Source organism: Myodes glareolus, chromosome 4, assembly GCF_982192425.1.
Source record: "Myodes glareolus chromosome 4, mMyoGla1.1, whole genome shotgun sequence".
Lineage (NCBI taxonomy): Eukaryota > Metazoa > Chordata > Mammalia > Rodentia > Cricetidae > Myodes > Myodes glareolus.
Window position 1 is genome coordinate 10,358,528 of NC_142029.1, and position 17,948 is coordinate 10,376,475.

At 41.3% G+C, this 17,948-nt stretch overlaps 1 protein-coding gene across 2 annotated transcripts in view; it reads right to left on the reverse strand.

The window, feature by feature from the left end:
• Nucleotides 1-17,948, reverse strand: part of Ubp1 (upstream binding protein 1) — a 49,458-nt gene that overhangs the window by 2,407 nt on the left and 29,103 nt on the right. Inside the window, exons 6-15 of one of the 2 annotated variants that reach the window (XM_087905188.1) lie at nucleotides 17,001-17,153; nucleotides 16,801-16,911; nucleotides 16,277-16,384; nucleotides 10,215-10,318; nucleotides 8,283-8,337; nucleotides 7,959-8,052; nucleotides 5,158-5,248; nucleotides 4,315-4,433; nucleotides 1,939-2,081; nucleotides 1,318-1,369 (exon numbers count right to left, since the gene is read on the reverse strand). In XM_087905188.1, the coding sequence (XP_087761314.1) occupies nucleotides 1,318-1,369; nucleotides 1,939-2,081; nucleotides 4,315-4,433; nucleotides 5,158-5,248; nucleotides 7,959-8,052; nucleotides 8,283-8,337; nucleotides 10,215-10,318; nucleotides 16,277-16,384; nucleotides 16,801-16,911; nucleotides 17,001-17,153 (1,030 nt within the window). The remainder of the gene's footprint in view (nucleotides 1-1,317; nucleotides 1,370-1,938; nucleotides 2,082-4,314; nucleotides 4,434-5,157; nucleotides 5,249-7,958; nucleotides 8,053-8,282; nucleotides 8,338-10,214; nucleotides 10,319-16,276; nucleotides 16,385-16,800; nucleotides 16,912-17,000; nucleotides 17,154-17,948) is intronic. The other variant, XM_087905187.1, reaches the window with a different exon arrangement.

Genomic DNA, 17,948 nt, shown 5'->3' on the forward strand with positions numbered 1-17,948 from the left:
TACTTTGCAGAGTGACTACCAGGAGAGGGGGACTTGAGAGGGACCAGAGAGGACTTGTCCTCTTCTGGGTGGGGGTCCTGTGCTGAGACTAGTATAACTGATCTTAGCCCATGTTCCGCCTTCATGAAGCCCTCCCCTCTCTAACTTTGTGGTTTTGAGCTCACTTGACCTGGCCTGGACCTCTTCCCACACTACTCCCTAATTAGCTCTGTACAGTCTGCCCAGCTCTTATTCACTACTGACATATGAAAATTTCTAAATTAGTACCTCAAGCCTAAGGAACCTCAGAATGGTACAATTAGCTGCCTGCTTGACATGCCAAGTTGTTCTGCATCAACCTTACTTACCATTACCTCAACTCTTTGATGAGGCAGCCACCTGTCCTGGCAGCCACAACTACTCCCCCATCAAACAGGGAGCCAAATGGGCCCTGTCCACATGTCCTGACACTCCTATCACCTCTTGCCTAGATCGACTGCCTACTCCAGTTTTGCCATCTTGTTATCTCCACAGTTGTAGTAGAAGAAAAACTCAATCCCATTATTCCTTTGTTTAAACCACTTCCCTGACTTCCCAACCCATCTGAAATAAGATCCAGTGACCAACGTCAGCAGCCATCACTGCATGCCAGGAGCTGCCTCTCTCCCTGACCCCACTCTGCTCTGCTCACCCTCACCCTACATGGCATCTGCATGGCCGCCTTCCAGCCCTCACAAACGCCAAGTGCATTCTTCTGCACAGTTTCATGCTGCCCTTGGGCTAGTCCTGTGGCCAGCTCATTTTTCAAATCACCTCAGAAAAGCCTTCTGTTAACAGCTTGATGATTCCCCTCCCCCATGTTCCCCACAACACCCAATACTGGTCAATTTCTGTGCCTGGGACCAATTCTGACTTTTCCCACTACCCTTGTTCCATCCAAGCACTAACACAGTCTTGGATACATCGTTCAGCAAATACTGGCAGAATGGCCAGTCATCTAGAAAACCTAAGTCTTTCTGTATTTGCTAGATAATTTCTATTAGAGACACTAAAAATACTGTTCATTCATATTCCAACCTCTTAAAATTAGCAAAAACATCAAAACATCTTTTTCAAGAATATTCATGCACAGCTAGGCAGTAGTGCCTATAATTGTAAGACTCGGGAGGCAGAGGAGGCCAGCCTGGTCGCCAGAGCTACACAGAGAAACGCTGACTGGAATAAACAAAAACAAACAAACAAACAAAAACAGAATATGCACACACAAGAGAGCTGCTATCAGGGGCACACTGCCCTTCATGATCACAACATGCTGAGGCACACACACATGAAAAGTACCTTTCACTGTGGAGAATAAAAAACAACTCTCGTCTTGAAAGTTCTGAACCATCTAGAAGGATAAAGCAGATGTGTAAGTGTATAAGACCCATCAGTCCTTAACTATAAATGGTTAAATTTTTGGTAAAAGTAGTACAGCATAATCCTTACATCTTTCTTACACAAATACAGGATCCAAATAATTCATGACAGTAGTATGAGATGGTAAAGGATTACACCTGTCACCGGTGAGCCACTGAGAAGCATGCTGTGCCAGGTCCTATGGATACTGACTTTCTCTATTATTACTGCTTGTCAGTGAGCATAGCTTGAGCAAGGGGCATGCTGTACTTGTGATATTACATGTTTTTAAAATACTGCTCTTCCAATAATGTCTAAAAGGAGAACATATTTAATGCCTTACCTCACAGGAAGGACCAAAGACTGCCACTAACCTTAGAGCCCCAGAAAATATCTAAGTTCTCTACTTAGATGCTTTTATTCCTGGTTACACATTTTGATCCCACATCTTTAAAAACGACTATCAGTACTTGCAAAAGAAGTCAGCAGCATTTCTTACAGCTCCAGCACTGTGTGAGCACCACTGGGAAAGGAAGAGTGATTACTGCCTGTTTGATTTACCTGGTCACTAACAAGAATGTGGATACCAGTAGGGCCCTGTCTGTAAACCTGGTTAATTTGGTGAAAAGGAATATTAAACACCGAGGCAAGTTTTCGAGCAACTTCTGAGGCAACCATTTCTTCCAAGTAGATTGCATGATAAACTGGAAAAAAAAAAAAAGAAAAATAGCACTTTTACAATAATGTTTGGTCTGATCTATACTTGATCCATAGAGGCCACCTTTTCAGAGTACCAAAGAAATAAAATTCAAACTTAGAAATGGGGACAAGGTAATGTTTCTTTGCCCTCTTAAGATCTCTACCCACTTATTTGAAGTAAAGAACACATTATTTATGATCATGTATAATAAATACTAATTTTGTATAAAATGATGTGATTTTATATTTTTCTGCAACAAAGTCTCATATAATTGAGGGTTTAAAAAAAAGAGCATCAGCTGGGCGTGGTGGTGCACCCCTTTAATACCAGGCAGGTGGATCTCTGAGTTCAAGGCCAGACTGGTCTACTGAGTGAATTCCAGATAGCCAGGGCTACACAGAGAACCCTTTCTGGGCGGGGGGGGGGGGGGATTAGGGATCAGGGTTATGAAACAATAGATTAGGGCAAAGGACAAAGGATGAAAAAAATATTTGCTCTGCTGTATAAATTACATCATAAGCAAGCTGGGTGTGTTTTTTTGTTTTAAATGTTTCTAATAATGCATAAAAAGAACTGTAAAAGGAATCTGAACCAGTAATTCTCCAAATGAGGTCTTAAGAGTAAAAATTATCTGTGTCATCTATTATAGACACACCAAATCAAAAGAAATGAAGACAATACCATATGAAAAGTAAGGATAAACAATGAAGTCTGGTTCTTCTTTAGGAAAAACCCCAGCCTCAGTTCAACATCTGCTGCTCCGTTATTTCTGTCCATACTTAAAGTCACAGCACTGTGAATCTGTGAGAGTGTCACCCAAGGGGATTGCTCAACCACTGACTCTAGCCAGACACAGATCTGCAATAGGGAAACTGAAAAGTCGTCTTCCCAAATAATAGCTAAGTGTATAAGAATGTTGACTAATTACACACTTGGAAGAGTTTTGAATTAAAACTCAAAACTGAAGGTAACTCTGAAGGACTACCATACCGAAGTCTGGAGACCAGTTGCTGCCCTCTGGCTCCTGTAATAAAGTGGAAGCAACTCTCTGTTTATGGGAACAGGGTCAAAGCTGTTATCCACGTGCTGTGATGGCAGAGGTCAGTGCAGAAACGCCCCTGTGGCTGACGGTTTCCTATCTGGTCTTAAGTTCACTAAATGTGAATGGTCAAGGATAAAAATTTTCCACCTATTCCTACCACACCCCCAACACTAATCACTGAGGACATGTAATACAATAATACTATATTCCTGGCAAAATTGGGAATCATGTATATGATGGAGTGATACAGAAGGCTCCTTTAAGAATTTGTATCCTCAAACTTAAAAGTCACAGCTCATGCCTGGGGCTAAATGACACGAATGGAAAGGCCCACAACTGTGATTTACAGCTCTTCCAATTACAGAAATCTAAGCCATGAAGTATTTTTTAGAGCTCCACCCACTGTCAGGGTAAGTAATTGCCTCTCTGATTTCCATGGTACATGATTCCCTAAAACAGTGTTTCAGAATGTGAGAATAGGGACATTACTACCACCATACAAGCAAGAGGAAGGTACAGTGATGCATATCTGTAACCCAAGTATTCTGGAGGATGAGACAAGGAAATGGCAGCTCTGAGATCAGCTTAGACTACTTGGTGAGACTTTGTCTAGCCTCTCTCCCTTTCCCAAAATGTTTACATTCAAAGGAGGGAGGGAAGAGATGGGAGAGGCCAGACTTTGTCATACTGTCCAGCTGAGCTACATCTGCAGAAAGAAGCCCTCTATTCACAAATTAAGCTATGCAGCAGTGCTAACACTGACTAAAGAGACAACACTCACTTTCCTGCCTTCATGGAACACAATGGATGCTCACCTCAGCTGGGTCTACACTGGGTGAAGACTGCTACATAGACTCACCTTTGCTCATGTGTGATGAGGCCCTCTCCTTCCATCTAGTCAGTGAAATGGGGGAAGAAAGAGAAACCTACTTGTTTCCCCAGCAAGCTGACAATGTTACATTCACTCAGGTCTCAACATGTTCGAGTCCTGGGTATCTCATGCATAAAGCCATATAAAAAGACTTACAGCATGCATCATTGAGAACTAAGAAATGTTCTAGTTTCCTTCTTTCCCCAGGACTAGGCCCTACAGCTGCTGCTGTCAACCCTGTAGCAGGAACTCCACAATCCTCCACCAGCTCATATCTGGCAACCTCAGGGAAGACAGGAGACCTGAAGTGCCCTCAATACTCACCGCAGGGTGTCCCACTGCCATTCTCGTCTCCACTGCCTGCAGCTTGTGGCTGCCCTTGCAGCACAGTGCTATTCGGCTGCTCCTGGCAGACATAGATGGTTAATCGGGGCCTAACCGACCTGTAATTAGAATATGCCATCAATGAGACTGAGAGCAAGTGGCCTCAGCACCTGTACAGTCAACAACTACAGGAATCTAAGATCTATTTTTTCCTTATGAGAACTTTACAATGTTATTTCATTATGCAAAATAATTTTCTAATAAAAATATAAAAACCACACACCTCACACCAACTACCACAGGTCCAGACTCTAAACCATTGAGATGGTCTGTCAGATGCTAGTAAATTTAAGTTTCAAGATTGATTAAGCAATTTGGAATCAGTAAGGCTCAAGTTTACTGAACTCTCAGCACAAGTCTGGAGACAGTAATAGCAGGCAGCAGGTCTCAAAGCCAGCACAGTCACAGTTCTAGCGTTCTAATTGACAGTTACAAGTTCACATTTAATAACTGCTTAACAATAATCATGACCTTGAAAACCATAGATTCTGTAGAGCTCACCTAAATTAGAAGTTTTGTTTTCTTGGCAACAAACCCAGTCGTCTTCAAGAAATCAGTCCTGCCCATGTGCATTGCTACCAGTCTTAGTCTACCTCTGCCCTCATCAGTGCCTGCCCTGAAGGTGTACACAAAACAGTCTTCTTGTGAGCACGATGCTGCCGATACTCGGTGGCGCACACAGGCACACGCCAACCTAGCGTGGAAACACATTCTGCCCACCAAATCCCCCACGCAGAGAAAGGTCCATTCTCATTTCTCACAGAAAAGTCTATAGTATTTTACCTTGACTTCAGGGAATTATAGAGCCGAATTCCATCGGCTGCACCACAAATCTGAACTAAATCCTCCTTTGTCAGCTTTAATAAGTCGGCACCTAGAAAACAGCAGAAATCCTCAGATAAGCCTGGGAAGGTTAGAACAGGTGCTTCATGGGGTTCTGTCTTCACATGGCTCTGTCCTTCTAGGCAGTAACGAGTGTCCTGAATTACACATACCCACGATAACACAGAAGCACTCATCTGTCTCTCAGAGAAACAATGTGCTATGGTAACAAGGAGCCAAAAAGGTTGTGTGTTCACAATACAAGACTCCCATACTGCCTTTCTTTCCTTGTTTCTGATCCAATCCCTATGTGTGAAACACACCCCCACCCCACTACCTTTCTCTTTTTTAAAAAACACAATGGAATTGCAGCATCTGGGGAACTTGGTCAAAGCCACCAGTGAGTGGGAAGCAAACAGAGAGAGACTGGGTTTCATTACACCACTCAAGTTAAGACACTCAGTTACAGTGTCATGCCCACAGCCAGTTCTAATAGAAAGCAAGCATAAGAGAGAATCATGCTGTTACTTAAGATCTCTTCCATAAGTACTTGGCCTTAAAAGCAACAAAAAGTTCCCATGTATGTAAGGGAGAGGTGGATACAGGACTGAACAAGCACTGGGCAACAGCTAAGATGGAGTGGTCATAGAAGTCCTTTGTGTACTCCATAATTTTATTATGTTAGGATATGTCCACAAAATCTGGTTTTTAACTCTTTTAGTATCAGTCATACTTCCAGAGTGAAGCTATGACTTCATATAATAAATATCTACTCCCATCTGTAGCAAGATAATGGGGTTTCATAGGCTCAAAAGGGTGAGCTTGACAGAATCCTAGTCTATAAAAAGAATCAAGACCAGAGAAGTCTAACTCATGATGTGACATTGTGGAGTCACTCTTAGGATGAACTACCAGAGACAGGTCTCTCATCTACTGGGGTCATTATACACAGCTCTGAAGCAGAGTTCCCTGTTGTGACAACTGTAACCAGGAAGAGAAAGGGGCAGATGGTGTCAGCTCTTTCTGACATGTGGCTGGCTGTAAGAGACCTCACTGTCCTCTCCATTCTCCAAGTGCTGTGCCTCAGGTGATATGCCAAAGAGAGCTCTGCATGAACCAAAGAAAGCCTTAGGTTAAGCAAAAACCAGAACGCCAAGCCATGTGATCACTGCACACAAGGATAAAGATCTTGTAACTCAACAGAACACACATGGATCTGCACAACATGCAGGGCTCCAGCTGTCAGAAGGTTTTCTATGGGCTGTGTTTTTTAATCCACTTGTCCTGTAAGGATTCATGAGATCCCTCTCCCCTCATCTTGAATTCTGTGATTTCCAGTTTTCCACACTTTATTTAATCACATAAATATGTGGATCACAGCTAGCAAATTACTTCCATGTGGTATTATAGACTCCAAAAGCTATGTGAGGAGAAACTACCCAATGCACAAACAATACAATAAGCAACATAATAGAAACCCCACTGTTTGTAAAACTAGGTTTTCCTTCAGCTGGGTATGTGTCTGTCCTCCTAAAACTGTTTCAGTAGCCCCCACACGCACATGAAAATGCTAACTGCCGCATCTCTGTGGCCCAGCATTTCTCAGAATGTTTATTCAGGACATATTAGCAATATACAATGGGGAGAGGTACAAGGGCCACACACATTTTGAAGACTGTCCCTGCCTCCTGCATGCTCTCCAAACAACCATACTACTCGGGGCAGTGCTGCTTTGACACCTGAAGTCCCACCAGAGCATTCCCTTAGTATTCTGTGCAGAAAAAGAGCAAGGTGTTCCTGACACCAATATGAGCAAAGCCACATAAATGAAATACTGCTCTATGTGGAAAGGCTAAAACCACAGGACACAGGGCAGCCTTATGGGACCTGAGATCATAGGTTAAGGCCAAGGAAGAAAAGGCCAAGGAAGAAAAGGCCAGATTCAAAAGGCCATATACTGTAGCGCTTCATTTGTTTAACATTCTCAGAATGATCAAATCATAGGCAGGACAGTTCAATGTGTGTGAGGAAAATGTGTCTGTGGATAGGGGGAAGAATGATCTTGCAAAGGGGCAGCAGGACAGAGAAAGCACCCGTCAGACAGACACCTCACACCTGTATCTTCTCTGCAATGGTGGCTGTAGAGATGTACACTCACAGAAAATAGGTCTATACACCCTTAACAGTGTTTTAACAGCCTTCAGAGTGTTGGCTTTTGGTTGCAATACAATAATTTTGTGAGACAATGAGTGACCGTGTGCTGGATCATCTCCAAACTGTCTTTACAGTTTATCATAAAGCAAATACTATCTCAAAGTAAGTTAGAATTGGGGCTGGAGAGATGGCTTACCAGTTAAGAGCACTTGCTGCTCTTGTAGAAAACCAGAGTTTGGGTTCTAGCACCCATGTTAGGGAACTCACAACCACTAATTCCAGCTTCAGGGGTTCTGTTCTGATACTCCTGACTTCTGTAGGCACCTACACTCACATGCATATACCCAGATATGGGTTCACACATACACACATAATTTTAAAGTAATAAAAATAAACAGGATGAAAATATCACCTAGAACTAAATACTCTTGCAAGGAGTGAACTGGAGCAATGTTCATTTCTTGTTTGGAAGGAATTTAATAGGGAGTCACAACTGAGGAAAACTGGGAGATAAATTCTTAGTTAATAAAAACACAAAAACATACAAATAAAATATTCTCATGCATGCACACACACACATATACATACATACAAACATACATACATACCTGAAAAATTAGAGAACAGTCTTGTATAGGAAGAAAACCTGTTTTTAAGCAGCCACTGCTGTGTTTCCTGGGTTGTAGCTGAAGGTTGAATTTGCTATTAATGAAGAAAAAAAAGTAAGCATAGGTAAAACCATTCAAGCTTAAAAACAAAACAAAAACCCAAGTCACTGGTAGGCCATGAAGAATGTTTAACAGAAAACCTCAAAAGGCCTCATAATCTGAAGTCAGAACACAGCTTATGACTGAGCACCCACACAGCTTGGCTAGAATGTTTAGAATGCAGGCCCTTAAGAGTATTTGACATTTTCAAGGAAAGATACTTACTTCCCCAGACGCCTGTGCAACTCCATCTCCTTGGTGATTTGGGGATGAAGAATTGCTGGAGAAAGGAAAAGGAACAGTTTTTAACTTCTTTTTTTTTAAAGTCAAGCAATGAAAGGTTATTGCATAGTAATTTGAAATAGGACAACACTGTGCAAAGAGCTGTGAAAATTTGCAATAAGAATGCAACACAGTAGGGTACAGAGATGGGACGAAGACAATGACAGCACCACCATGTGTGAGGTAGTCACTCAGTGAAAAGTGTCCCCTTGAGTCTATACAGATGCCAGGAAAATAGGGAAGATATGCACTTATTTAGGAAAATATGTGAAATTAAAAAGATAAATAGCTAAACATAACTATAAAACCCTCTAATAAAAATAGGCTATAAGAAAGTGACCCTAACTAAACATACAAATCTCCCTCTTTAATGTATCTATTTGGATGGAGGCACAGGAACTTTTCAATATCCACCCATTAGAAATGAGGAAATGAAACAAACATGTGCCACCATCCTTGTGAGTCTAAGGTATAAAGAGTCTAAGGCATAAAGAAAACTGCAGATAATTTCAGAGAACAGGCACCTTCCCATTCCTGAGCAGGGTTCCTCTCTCAGGACCAGCTTTCCACCACCTCGACCTTACATTATTCTCCATTCACCAGAACCTAAGCCACTTCCAACAGGAATTTGTCTGGCCATATAAATCTTAGCACCTAGGACCATGCTGGGAATACAGTGGGCTCTCAGGAAACATACAGACATCTAAAATATACAATTCAAAGCTCATCTCTAAGATCACAGCCATTTGCTAATACACCCAGACAGGTAACATAAGAGATTTCTTGTATGCTACACATTGACTCTCTGGTACCCCAGTCTATGATATTTTTTCTACTTGGATTTTTTGTTGTTTGTTTGGTTTGACAGACAAGGTTTCTTGGTATAGCCCTAGCTGTCCTGGAACTCACTCTGTAGAATAGGTTGGCCTTTAACTCAGAGATCTGCCTGTCTTTGCCTCCTGAGTGCATGAATTTTTCTACTTGTAGACAAAACCATTACATGAAAACAGGCTCCTGGCTAGTTATTCCATCTCCAAAGAGAGAAAACAGATTTTGTAGTATTTCCTACCAGACTCTGTCAACAAGACTAGACTATATAAAGAGAACTTTCCCCTGCCATCTAAAGCTTTTATAATTTTTCTGCATCATAAGAAACTTCCTAAAGGCAGGAAGTTCTGAACTACTGTCCTCCAGCAAGGCAGCAGAAGCTGAAGGCTGATAGCAGCCTCAGGCCTATGCAGCTCCCACTCTGAGCTCCCTGGACTATCAGCTGTGAAAGCCCTAATAGATAGCACATTCAACAAAATCCAGAGGTCTTGATGCGAAAGCCACCGTAGTGTCTTACGAAAACCAAAGATCCTTTCTTTAATCTTAAATACCTAACTGAAACTATAGTGCAAAACAAACAAACAACAAAGCCTATGTCGTGTGGTAAACTTTGTGCTTTGTCATCAATGCAATCTTAACATTTCCATATCAGCACTTCACATCAATTGCTCACCCTATGTCCATAACTGTGTACCCTGTTGGTGCTTTCTTACATCTCAACGACAGCTTCTTGGCTCTACCTTAAGAACTCTTCTTCCTCTTTGTTCAGATAGGGTCTTGTTATATATCCCCCAATCTGGCCTCAAACCCACAATCTTCCTGTTTCAGTCCCTGGAGAAAACACTACCCCCCTCCCCTTTCTGCAGTTACTGTGTTGTCAGAGTGCATGTGACACATGCACAAAGATGCACAAAGGTGAAGACTCATATGACCTAAGTACGGCTGCTTCCCATCACCTGACATAGACACACATAAATGAGGCCGCATGGATGGGGACTTGCAGGAGCAACGGTTAGGTGCAAGCACACGGCCACACAAACCAGATACCTGTCTGGGATACTGCACGTGCTCTGCTGTGAGGAGGTGAAAGTGGGCGCTGGGGAAGGGCTGTTATTCACATAGGCTGTGGGGGTGTCGGGCCACGGAGAACACTAAGGATAGAAACAGAAATGAGTTAACACTATGCTTCTTAAATATGTGGAAGAAGCACTTGTGTAATCTGGTCTCTAACTGACCCAATGCGAACTATAAACCACAAGATACCCGGTGCCTAGTAGACATGTATCAAATTCACCCTGTGCAGCAAAAGACATTTAGCTTGAAGATAACCTGAGTGATGATAGCAGCAAAATTTATCAAGACACTTTAAATTTGCTATATAAAAGCCCCCCCACACACACTTCTTCCTGCATCTTATGTCAGGTGCTCCAACAGACACATCTCAAGGTTTAAAAACAGCAGACAAGGGATTCACAAGCAACATCTGACATCACACAGTGACTTAGGTGTGGCTAGATCCTGTTTATTGCTCATATGCCTGCCCAGGAAGCAACCTCATCAGTACCTGCTTATTACCTTGAATATGAATAAGATTTATTGAACAGGCTAGCACACAAGCACACCAACTGTGCATGTATGCTGTCAGGGTGTGTGTGTGTTTTCTGAAAGGGATATGTTGGACTGAGTATCTCTCAACATTAGGAAATATTTTGACAAGAGACAGAGCAAGATACAGAAACACACTATTACAGTTAGCAAAACTAAATAAGCCAAGGTCCAAACCATGCTGAGCAGGCTACAATTGTCAAGTAGAAACCTTCCCTTCTGAGCTTCACAGATACCTACCTAACACCAGGTATTTCTTTCTACAACTCTTCTGTTGAGAATGTCGGTTTCAAAGGTTCCCCTTTATAATCAGCCGGCTCTCATTTGAGATAAAGAAAGGCATGACATCTGACCTCAGCACTGGGGTTTAAGACTCTTCAAAGCCAAGCAAACGACAGGAGAATAGCAACTCCTGAAATATGTGATTCTAATGACTAAGTTTTTCTCCAAGTGATGTGGCTTTGAATTCTTGCTTTAACTACTATGATCCCCTGGCAGATACTAAATCATCTACAAAGATCACTGTCTAGCTGTAGAGAATTCAAAAGGAATGTCAAATCTTGAATGATACCGACAAATGTTATCTAAACAAAATTTCTCATACCTATTTTAAAAAATCTAAGCTGGGCATGGTGGCACACACTTATAATCTTAGCACCTGGGGGGATGTTCCAGGCCGCCTAGTCTCAAAAAAAATCCAAAAAATTATGTCTATTTTTTCTCTCTACTTATTTGTTTAGTATGCAGTATTCTGCAGCCTAGAAAAGAGCACTAACTAGATCTCATTACAGATGCTTGTGAGCCACCATGTGGTTGCTGGGAATTGAACTCAGGACCTCTAGAAGAGCAACCAGTGCTCTTAACCACTGAGCCATTTCTCCAGCCCCCTCTATCTGTTCTCTTTATTCAAGATGCATTTACAAAGATTTTTTTTTTGTTTGTTTGTTTTGAGATAGGATTTCTCTGTGTAGCTTTAGAGTCTATCCTGGAACTCACTCTGTAGACCAGGCTGGCCTCAACTCACAGAAATCCACCTGCCTCTGCTTCCTGAGTGCTGGATTAAAGGCATGCGCTACCACTACCACCCAGCTGAAATTCTGTATTTATTAACTGTACTTCAAAATTTGTATAATTGACTGCCAGGTGGTAGCAGTGCATGCCTTTAATCCCAGCACTCGGGAGGCAGAGGCAGGCTGATCTGAGTTTGAGGCCTAAGAGAGTTCCAGAATAGCTAGGGCTATACAGAGAAACCTGTAGTAAAAAATCCAAAACAATCAATAAAAAAAGTATAACTTTTAATAAAGTGGCCCTAATGAGTTTTTAATTACAGTACATATGTATGTGTGTATGTATGTATGTATGTATGTATGTATGTATGTATGTATGTGTTATGTGTGTGTCTATGTGCATGCACATCTGCCATGCCATGTACATAGGTCAGAGGACATTTGGGAAAGTCTGTTCTCTCTTTCCACCACTTTAGTCTTGGAGATCAAACTTACTTTGCTGGGCCTGACACCATATACACCAATTTTTAATTTCCTACTTAAGCTTAATCTATAGTCATAAGAAATTTTAAAGATTAAATTCAAGTCAGGCATGGTAGCACATGTCTACAACCAGGCTCAGGAGGTGGTGGCAAGGAGATCAAGTTTAAGGCCAATATCAGCTACATGAGACCCTAACTCAAAAACAAAATTAACAATAACAAAACCTTTTCTTTCCCATTTATAAAAATCTGCTGTAGTCAGGAGTGGCTCCTGCTTGTATCCCAGAATTTAGGAGGCTGAATGAGGAAGATGGCCATGAGTTCAAGACTAGTAAGACTCAGAAACCCAGAAACTATAGTGTAAAGAGCTGGGGTTACTGGGTTGGAGCGATGGCTCAGCAGTTAAAAGAACTTGTTTTTCCAGGATTCAGATTTGGTTCTCAGCACCCACGGCGCAGCTTACAACCACCTGTAACTCCACTTCCAGAGGATCAGACACCCTCTTCTGACTTCCTGGGCACTGTACACATGTAATTCACAGACATTCATGCAGGCAAAATGCTCATACACATAAAATAAAAATAAATAAATCTTAGCCAGGTGGTGGTGGCACCCGCCTTTAATGTCTGTGAGTTCAAGGCCAGCCTGGTGTACAAGAGCTAGTTCTAGAACAATCACCAAAGCTACACAGAGAAACTCTGTCTCAAAAAACCTAAATAAATAAATAAATAATAAAAATAAATCTTTTAAAAATTGAAGTTATCATGAAAAGACTTCCAGGCAAAAGGGTATAATCACATTTCAGATAACATTTAAAAGGAACAGAATACAAAGGTGAGAGCAATAGATGAGAGGAGTAAAATTCAGTACTAAACAAAAGAAATTTGAAATGTCCGTGATACCTCGATTTTGTGGGCTACTTCCTCCAGACTAAAAATAGTTTTAATATTTTTTTGTTTTTTTTTTGTTTTTGGTTTTTCAAGAAAGGACTTTTCTGTGTAACCCTATCCTCAAATTAGCAAAGATAGATAAGTTTTAGTAGTTTTAGTTTAAGAATTATAAATTCAGATATTCATCATGCCATAAAATGCTTCCTTTGCAACTGTTCAAATTATAATGAAACTTTGGATGCCAGTTTGAAAACAATCAATGGAAAAAATCATCTTGCTCAAAGTTTTCTTAGCCAAGTGTTAAGAGCCCTAACATGAAGCCGAGAGCCTAAACTGAGGCCTCTCCAAGCAGAGCCCACCCATGTCTTAACAGCTGCCCAGCATGGGCATAGATAAAGAAAGAAAATAAATCCCCAGTATTCCTCACATCTGACCAACTATGAACCGCTCAAAAGAGAGTAAAGTCACTGCAGAGACTGTTCCAAGACCACCACCTTTCAAAGCAGAAAATAGCATGATTGGTCAACTCTAGCAGTGGCCTTACTACAGATTACATTTATTCTATATGAAAATACCTGTTGTTTAAAGAGTAGAGCCCTTTTGGTCTTACTGAGTATCACTTTCTCCTCAGTTCACACAGTGTGAAGTGCCCATGCCTGTAACAGCACACCTAACCAAGGGAGCATGGACTGTCATTTTACTCCATGCAAGAGATTCCTGTTAGACCACCTTTCTTCTAATAAAAATATTACAACCAAACATACATATCTACATAACTTTTACTATCAAAGCAACATCTCCCCAAATATACCTTGGGAATTACTGCCAGCTCTTTGAGAAAATAGAACTATCTCCAAACAAGTTGGTGTGGCACAGTGGAGACAGCACGCTTACTCACCGTACACTCATCTAGTTCACCTTTACAAATTTAGATGCTTTTACTAACCCAAGAGGAGTTTTTAATCTGGGGTTTTGTTTGCATTGTGGGACTGAAGAGCAAACTCAGGATCATATGTGAGCTGGGCAAGCACTGAACCACACTAATGGGTACCCACAGCCCATGGTGCTGTTAACAGCAAGCTGTAGTACAGTGCTGATGTTCCTGAAGGCCTTGCCAATGGTCTGGACCTGTGCAGTTCCAGTTTCAGTGTACTGCAAATGTAGTATTTTCCCGCTGAGATTAAAGACTGAGGACACACTGTCAGCTTCACACTGTAGCAGCCCAGGAATAAGCCAAACATCAACAAACACACAAGGGTTTGTTAGACATCATCTTCTGGGAACTGGCGGGGGGGGGGGGGGGGGGGGGAATTCAGTTTGGGACCCTGTCATTCAGCATTTTTTAGTATTTTATCAAGACTTCTGGATATACATCTTTATAACTCAAAGTTCAAAACTTGCAAGAAAGGTTGCTCCCAGCCCCTTTCCAGACATTTAAAGAGACACACGAAGTGCTGCAGCTGTGTTCTTGGTTAAGGGATTCATGATCTGGACCCTGCATTTTGAAAACAGGTTTCCAGACTATAGTCTAACCAACTCGAGAAGCATCATACCCAACCAAATACAGCCAGGGGGCAGGCCACAAACTTAAGAAGATGTGAAATCCCAGGCGTGAACTGCTGACGTTTTGCATATTTTAGACTTAAGAAGCAGTAAGAATTTACTACTGACTTCCTCAATTTTGGACTGGCTCTAGAATAAAGCAGATTTACCTATCAATCACACCAGAACCAACTTCTTTAAATTAGACAAATTGTCTATAAGGCAAGTGACTTAAGCTCCCAAGATCCCCTCAAAAAATGTACTAATATATAGGTTTTCAGAAGAATTACGAGTTAAAAAAACATAAAACTCGAGAGCAGACATTTGGGGAAGGGAGCATTTAGAGGCTCTGACTATCTCCGATTTAAACTAAAACAGCCCAGTTAAAGAAAATGCAAAGGATCAGGCGTGGTGGTTCACACCTGCAATCCTAGTACTCGGCAGGCTGAGGCAGAAGGACATGCCAACCTGAGCAGCATAGTGAGTTCTAGGCCATGCTGAGCTAGTGTCTAAAAAAAGAATAAAAAGATAAATGAATGAATAAATGAAAGAAAATGCAGCATGTGTTCCCAGTGCCCTGGGATTCAAGCATGCATAAAGAATCATTTCAACATTGCTTTAAAATGGCAATGATGTCCCTGTGATAGTCCTTGTGACACTGACCTTCAAAGTCCACAATTAATCATAGAGAATTATAAAAGTAAAAATCTATTTTTGGGACCCTAATAATACAAACAGTGCAATAATGAACAGAGTACTCAAAACAGTTATTTTAAGAAATTCTTTACCATTTCTACTCATATTTAATAAGGGTATATAAGCTGATTTAAATCTGAAATCAGAACAATCCTCTGTGGACTGTAGGACAGAGTTGTGTTATAAAGACTTGCTATATTTAACCTGACAAAGCTCAATCAAAACCTTCACTATTTGTTCCAGAGGGTTCTGGGGTTAAGTGCAGCAAGGTCACCACTGTGGTCTGAAGCGTTACATCACAATGCAGGTGCCAAGAGGAAACACTACACAAAGATGGTTACCAGTGCTGCCAAAGAGGCTTTTAAAGCACAGACAGACACACATTCTTATAGTGCATGCAGGGGATGTGACACAGAGTACTGCACATGCTAAAGTCAAGCTTGCTGCCATCATTTAACTATCTACAAAATCTTCTTATTAGGTATACACGTGAAAAAAAGCAAAATTTTTCTTAACTACATAAAAATGATTTAAAATTAGTCAAGTAATTTCAATTATCCTGAAGGAGTTGTGTGTGTGAAGGGAAAGAAGGGAGGGGGGAGGGGAAGGGAACAAGAGAACAAGTTGGAAAACATATCTCTGAGTGTCGTTCCCTCCAAAACCACCCAATATGGTCAACATCGTTTATGCTTTGTTTTAAAGTGTTAGATTTAGGAAATTTTCCTCGATGAGGAACAAACAGAAAGCAGAAAGTCTAAACAAAAGCAAATTAAATCAAGACATGGACATAAAAACAATTTCGGCTTTACTTTTCCATGAAGTTGGTCCTATATCTAACACTGCACAAGGGTTCTTGCACAATGAAAAGAGAAGCAGAAGTCCCTTACACTGCCTCGCTTTGCCAGAGAATCACCGTAGTCTGCTGGCAAAGTCCGCTTGCTGGACTTTTTCTGCTCATGTTCAACTGCATCTTCAATTATAGGCTCAAGCCTCATCTGGACAAACACCAAAGATTGGGGTCAATGTCTTTTCATTATACAAAGAAAGACCTAATACCCTGTTTCATGTCTTTGTGCTCAATTAAACAAATGTATGACTAACAGGATTCAAAGTTAAAGAAAATGCAAAACCCCAGCAGTGACAAAAATTGGACATTCTAGGCCCCCACTTAAATCTCTTGTCAATTGCAAGGTTTTAAGGTCTGAGACCTCATTGGGATTTCAGCATCTTCATTCAAGATCCCACCCAGGCAAATTAACTCATAAAATCCCCAAACTTAGGTAAGACATGTGCCCACAAAATCCTCAATCCACCACCCAGCCTTCCCAATCCTTATATTGCAACACTTCTGCAAGGTCCTGCTAACACGCAAACCTCCTTGTTTCCAAAGCCAAATGCTGAGCTGCATTACCTCTGTGAGGATGGTGGTGTCATAAGATGGCTGATACTTTTCTTTTTCATGAGCTGTTCTCTTTTCCATCTTTTCTCGGTCAGTTTTTTGTTTCCTATCTGCACCTTTAGGCTTGAAAACAAAGTAGATGACATCATTCATCTGGCTGTACACAACTTAACAAGGAAAACTGAGAATCCCTCCTGGTTTTCATTGCTTACCTTAAAGACTTTAATTTGGCAGCTAGCTGAGTGAAGATGATCTGTGTATTCTCCATTTTCATTCTGTTTAAAGGTGTCAACCTGGATCCTAAAAGGCACTCCCTTTTCACCTCCATGCTTACGTGGGGTGAATTCTGTGCTGATGCAGTGTACCTACAAAAAAAAGCCGAACTACATTCAAAAACTTTCCATTGAGGCTCGATTTTATTCCCTCATGGATGTACATTCAAGATCCCTTAAAATACGAAACAGTCAAATTTATCTCATGGATTTCCTGAGTTATTCTGAATACAAGCCTCTTTTCAGAACTCCTGCATCTCTGGACTCACTGACCTCTGACAACCCCCGTTTCAGTGCCTCTCCCCCCTCACGGTGAGGAAAGCACAGAAGCAACTCTCTCAGACCCAGGATCCTCCACCCCTGCCAGACAGCCAAGCTTGCTACTGTTTCTCCAAACACACCAAATGTGATGCTTTGCCAGGCAATTTGCAGTCCCTAAAGCCTCATTACTTATCCAATTTGTATCCATTTAAACTCTCCAGCTCAACCTTTCCAAGTTCTAGAAGATCTTGGGTCAAAATTCATTTTCACCACCCCCTGTCCCCCACACCACTTCAGAAAACAGCCTAAGGATACAACATGAAGTTAGCAAGCAGCAAGACCATGATCATTTCTGACTGTCACAAAGGCATGCCCTCTTCAAGTGATATACAATGTGAAAGCTCACCTCTAAATATGATTTGCACAGTCTGAGATAAGGCCAGGCCTTATCACTCTTATTTACTACAAAACTCATTATTCTATTGAACAAACACTAATAGCATGTGACAACATTCAACCTATATGAATCATGTCATCATCATGATGGGAATATTTCATAGACAACCCAAATACTGAATGCTAGTGATCCTTAGAGCTGATGCAAACACAGCTTATTTAAGCTGGCCA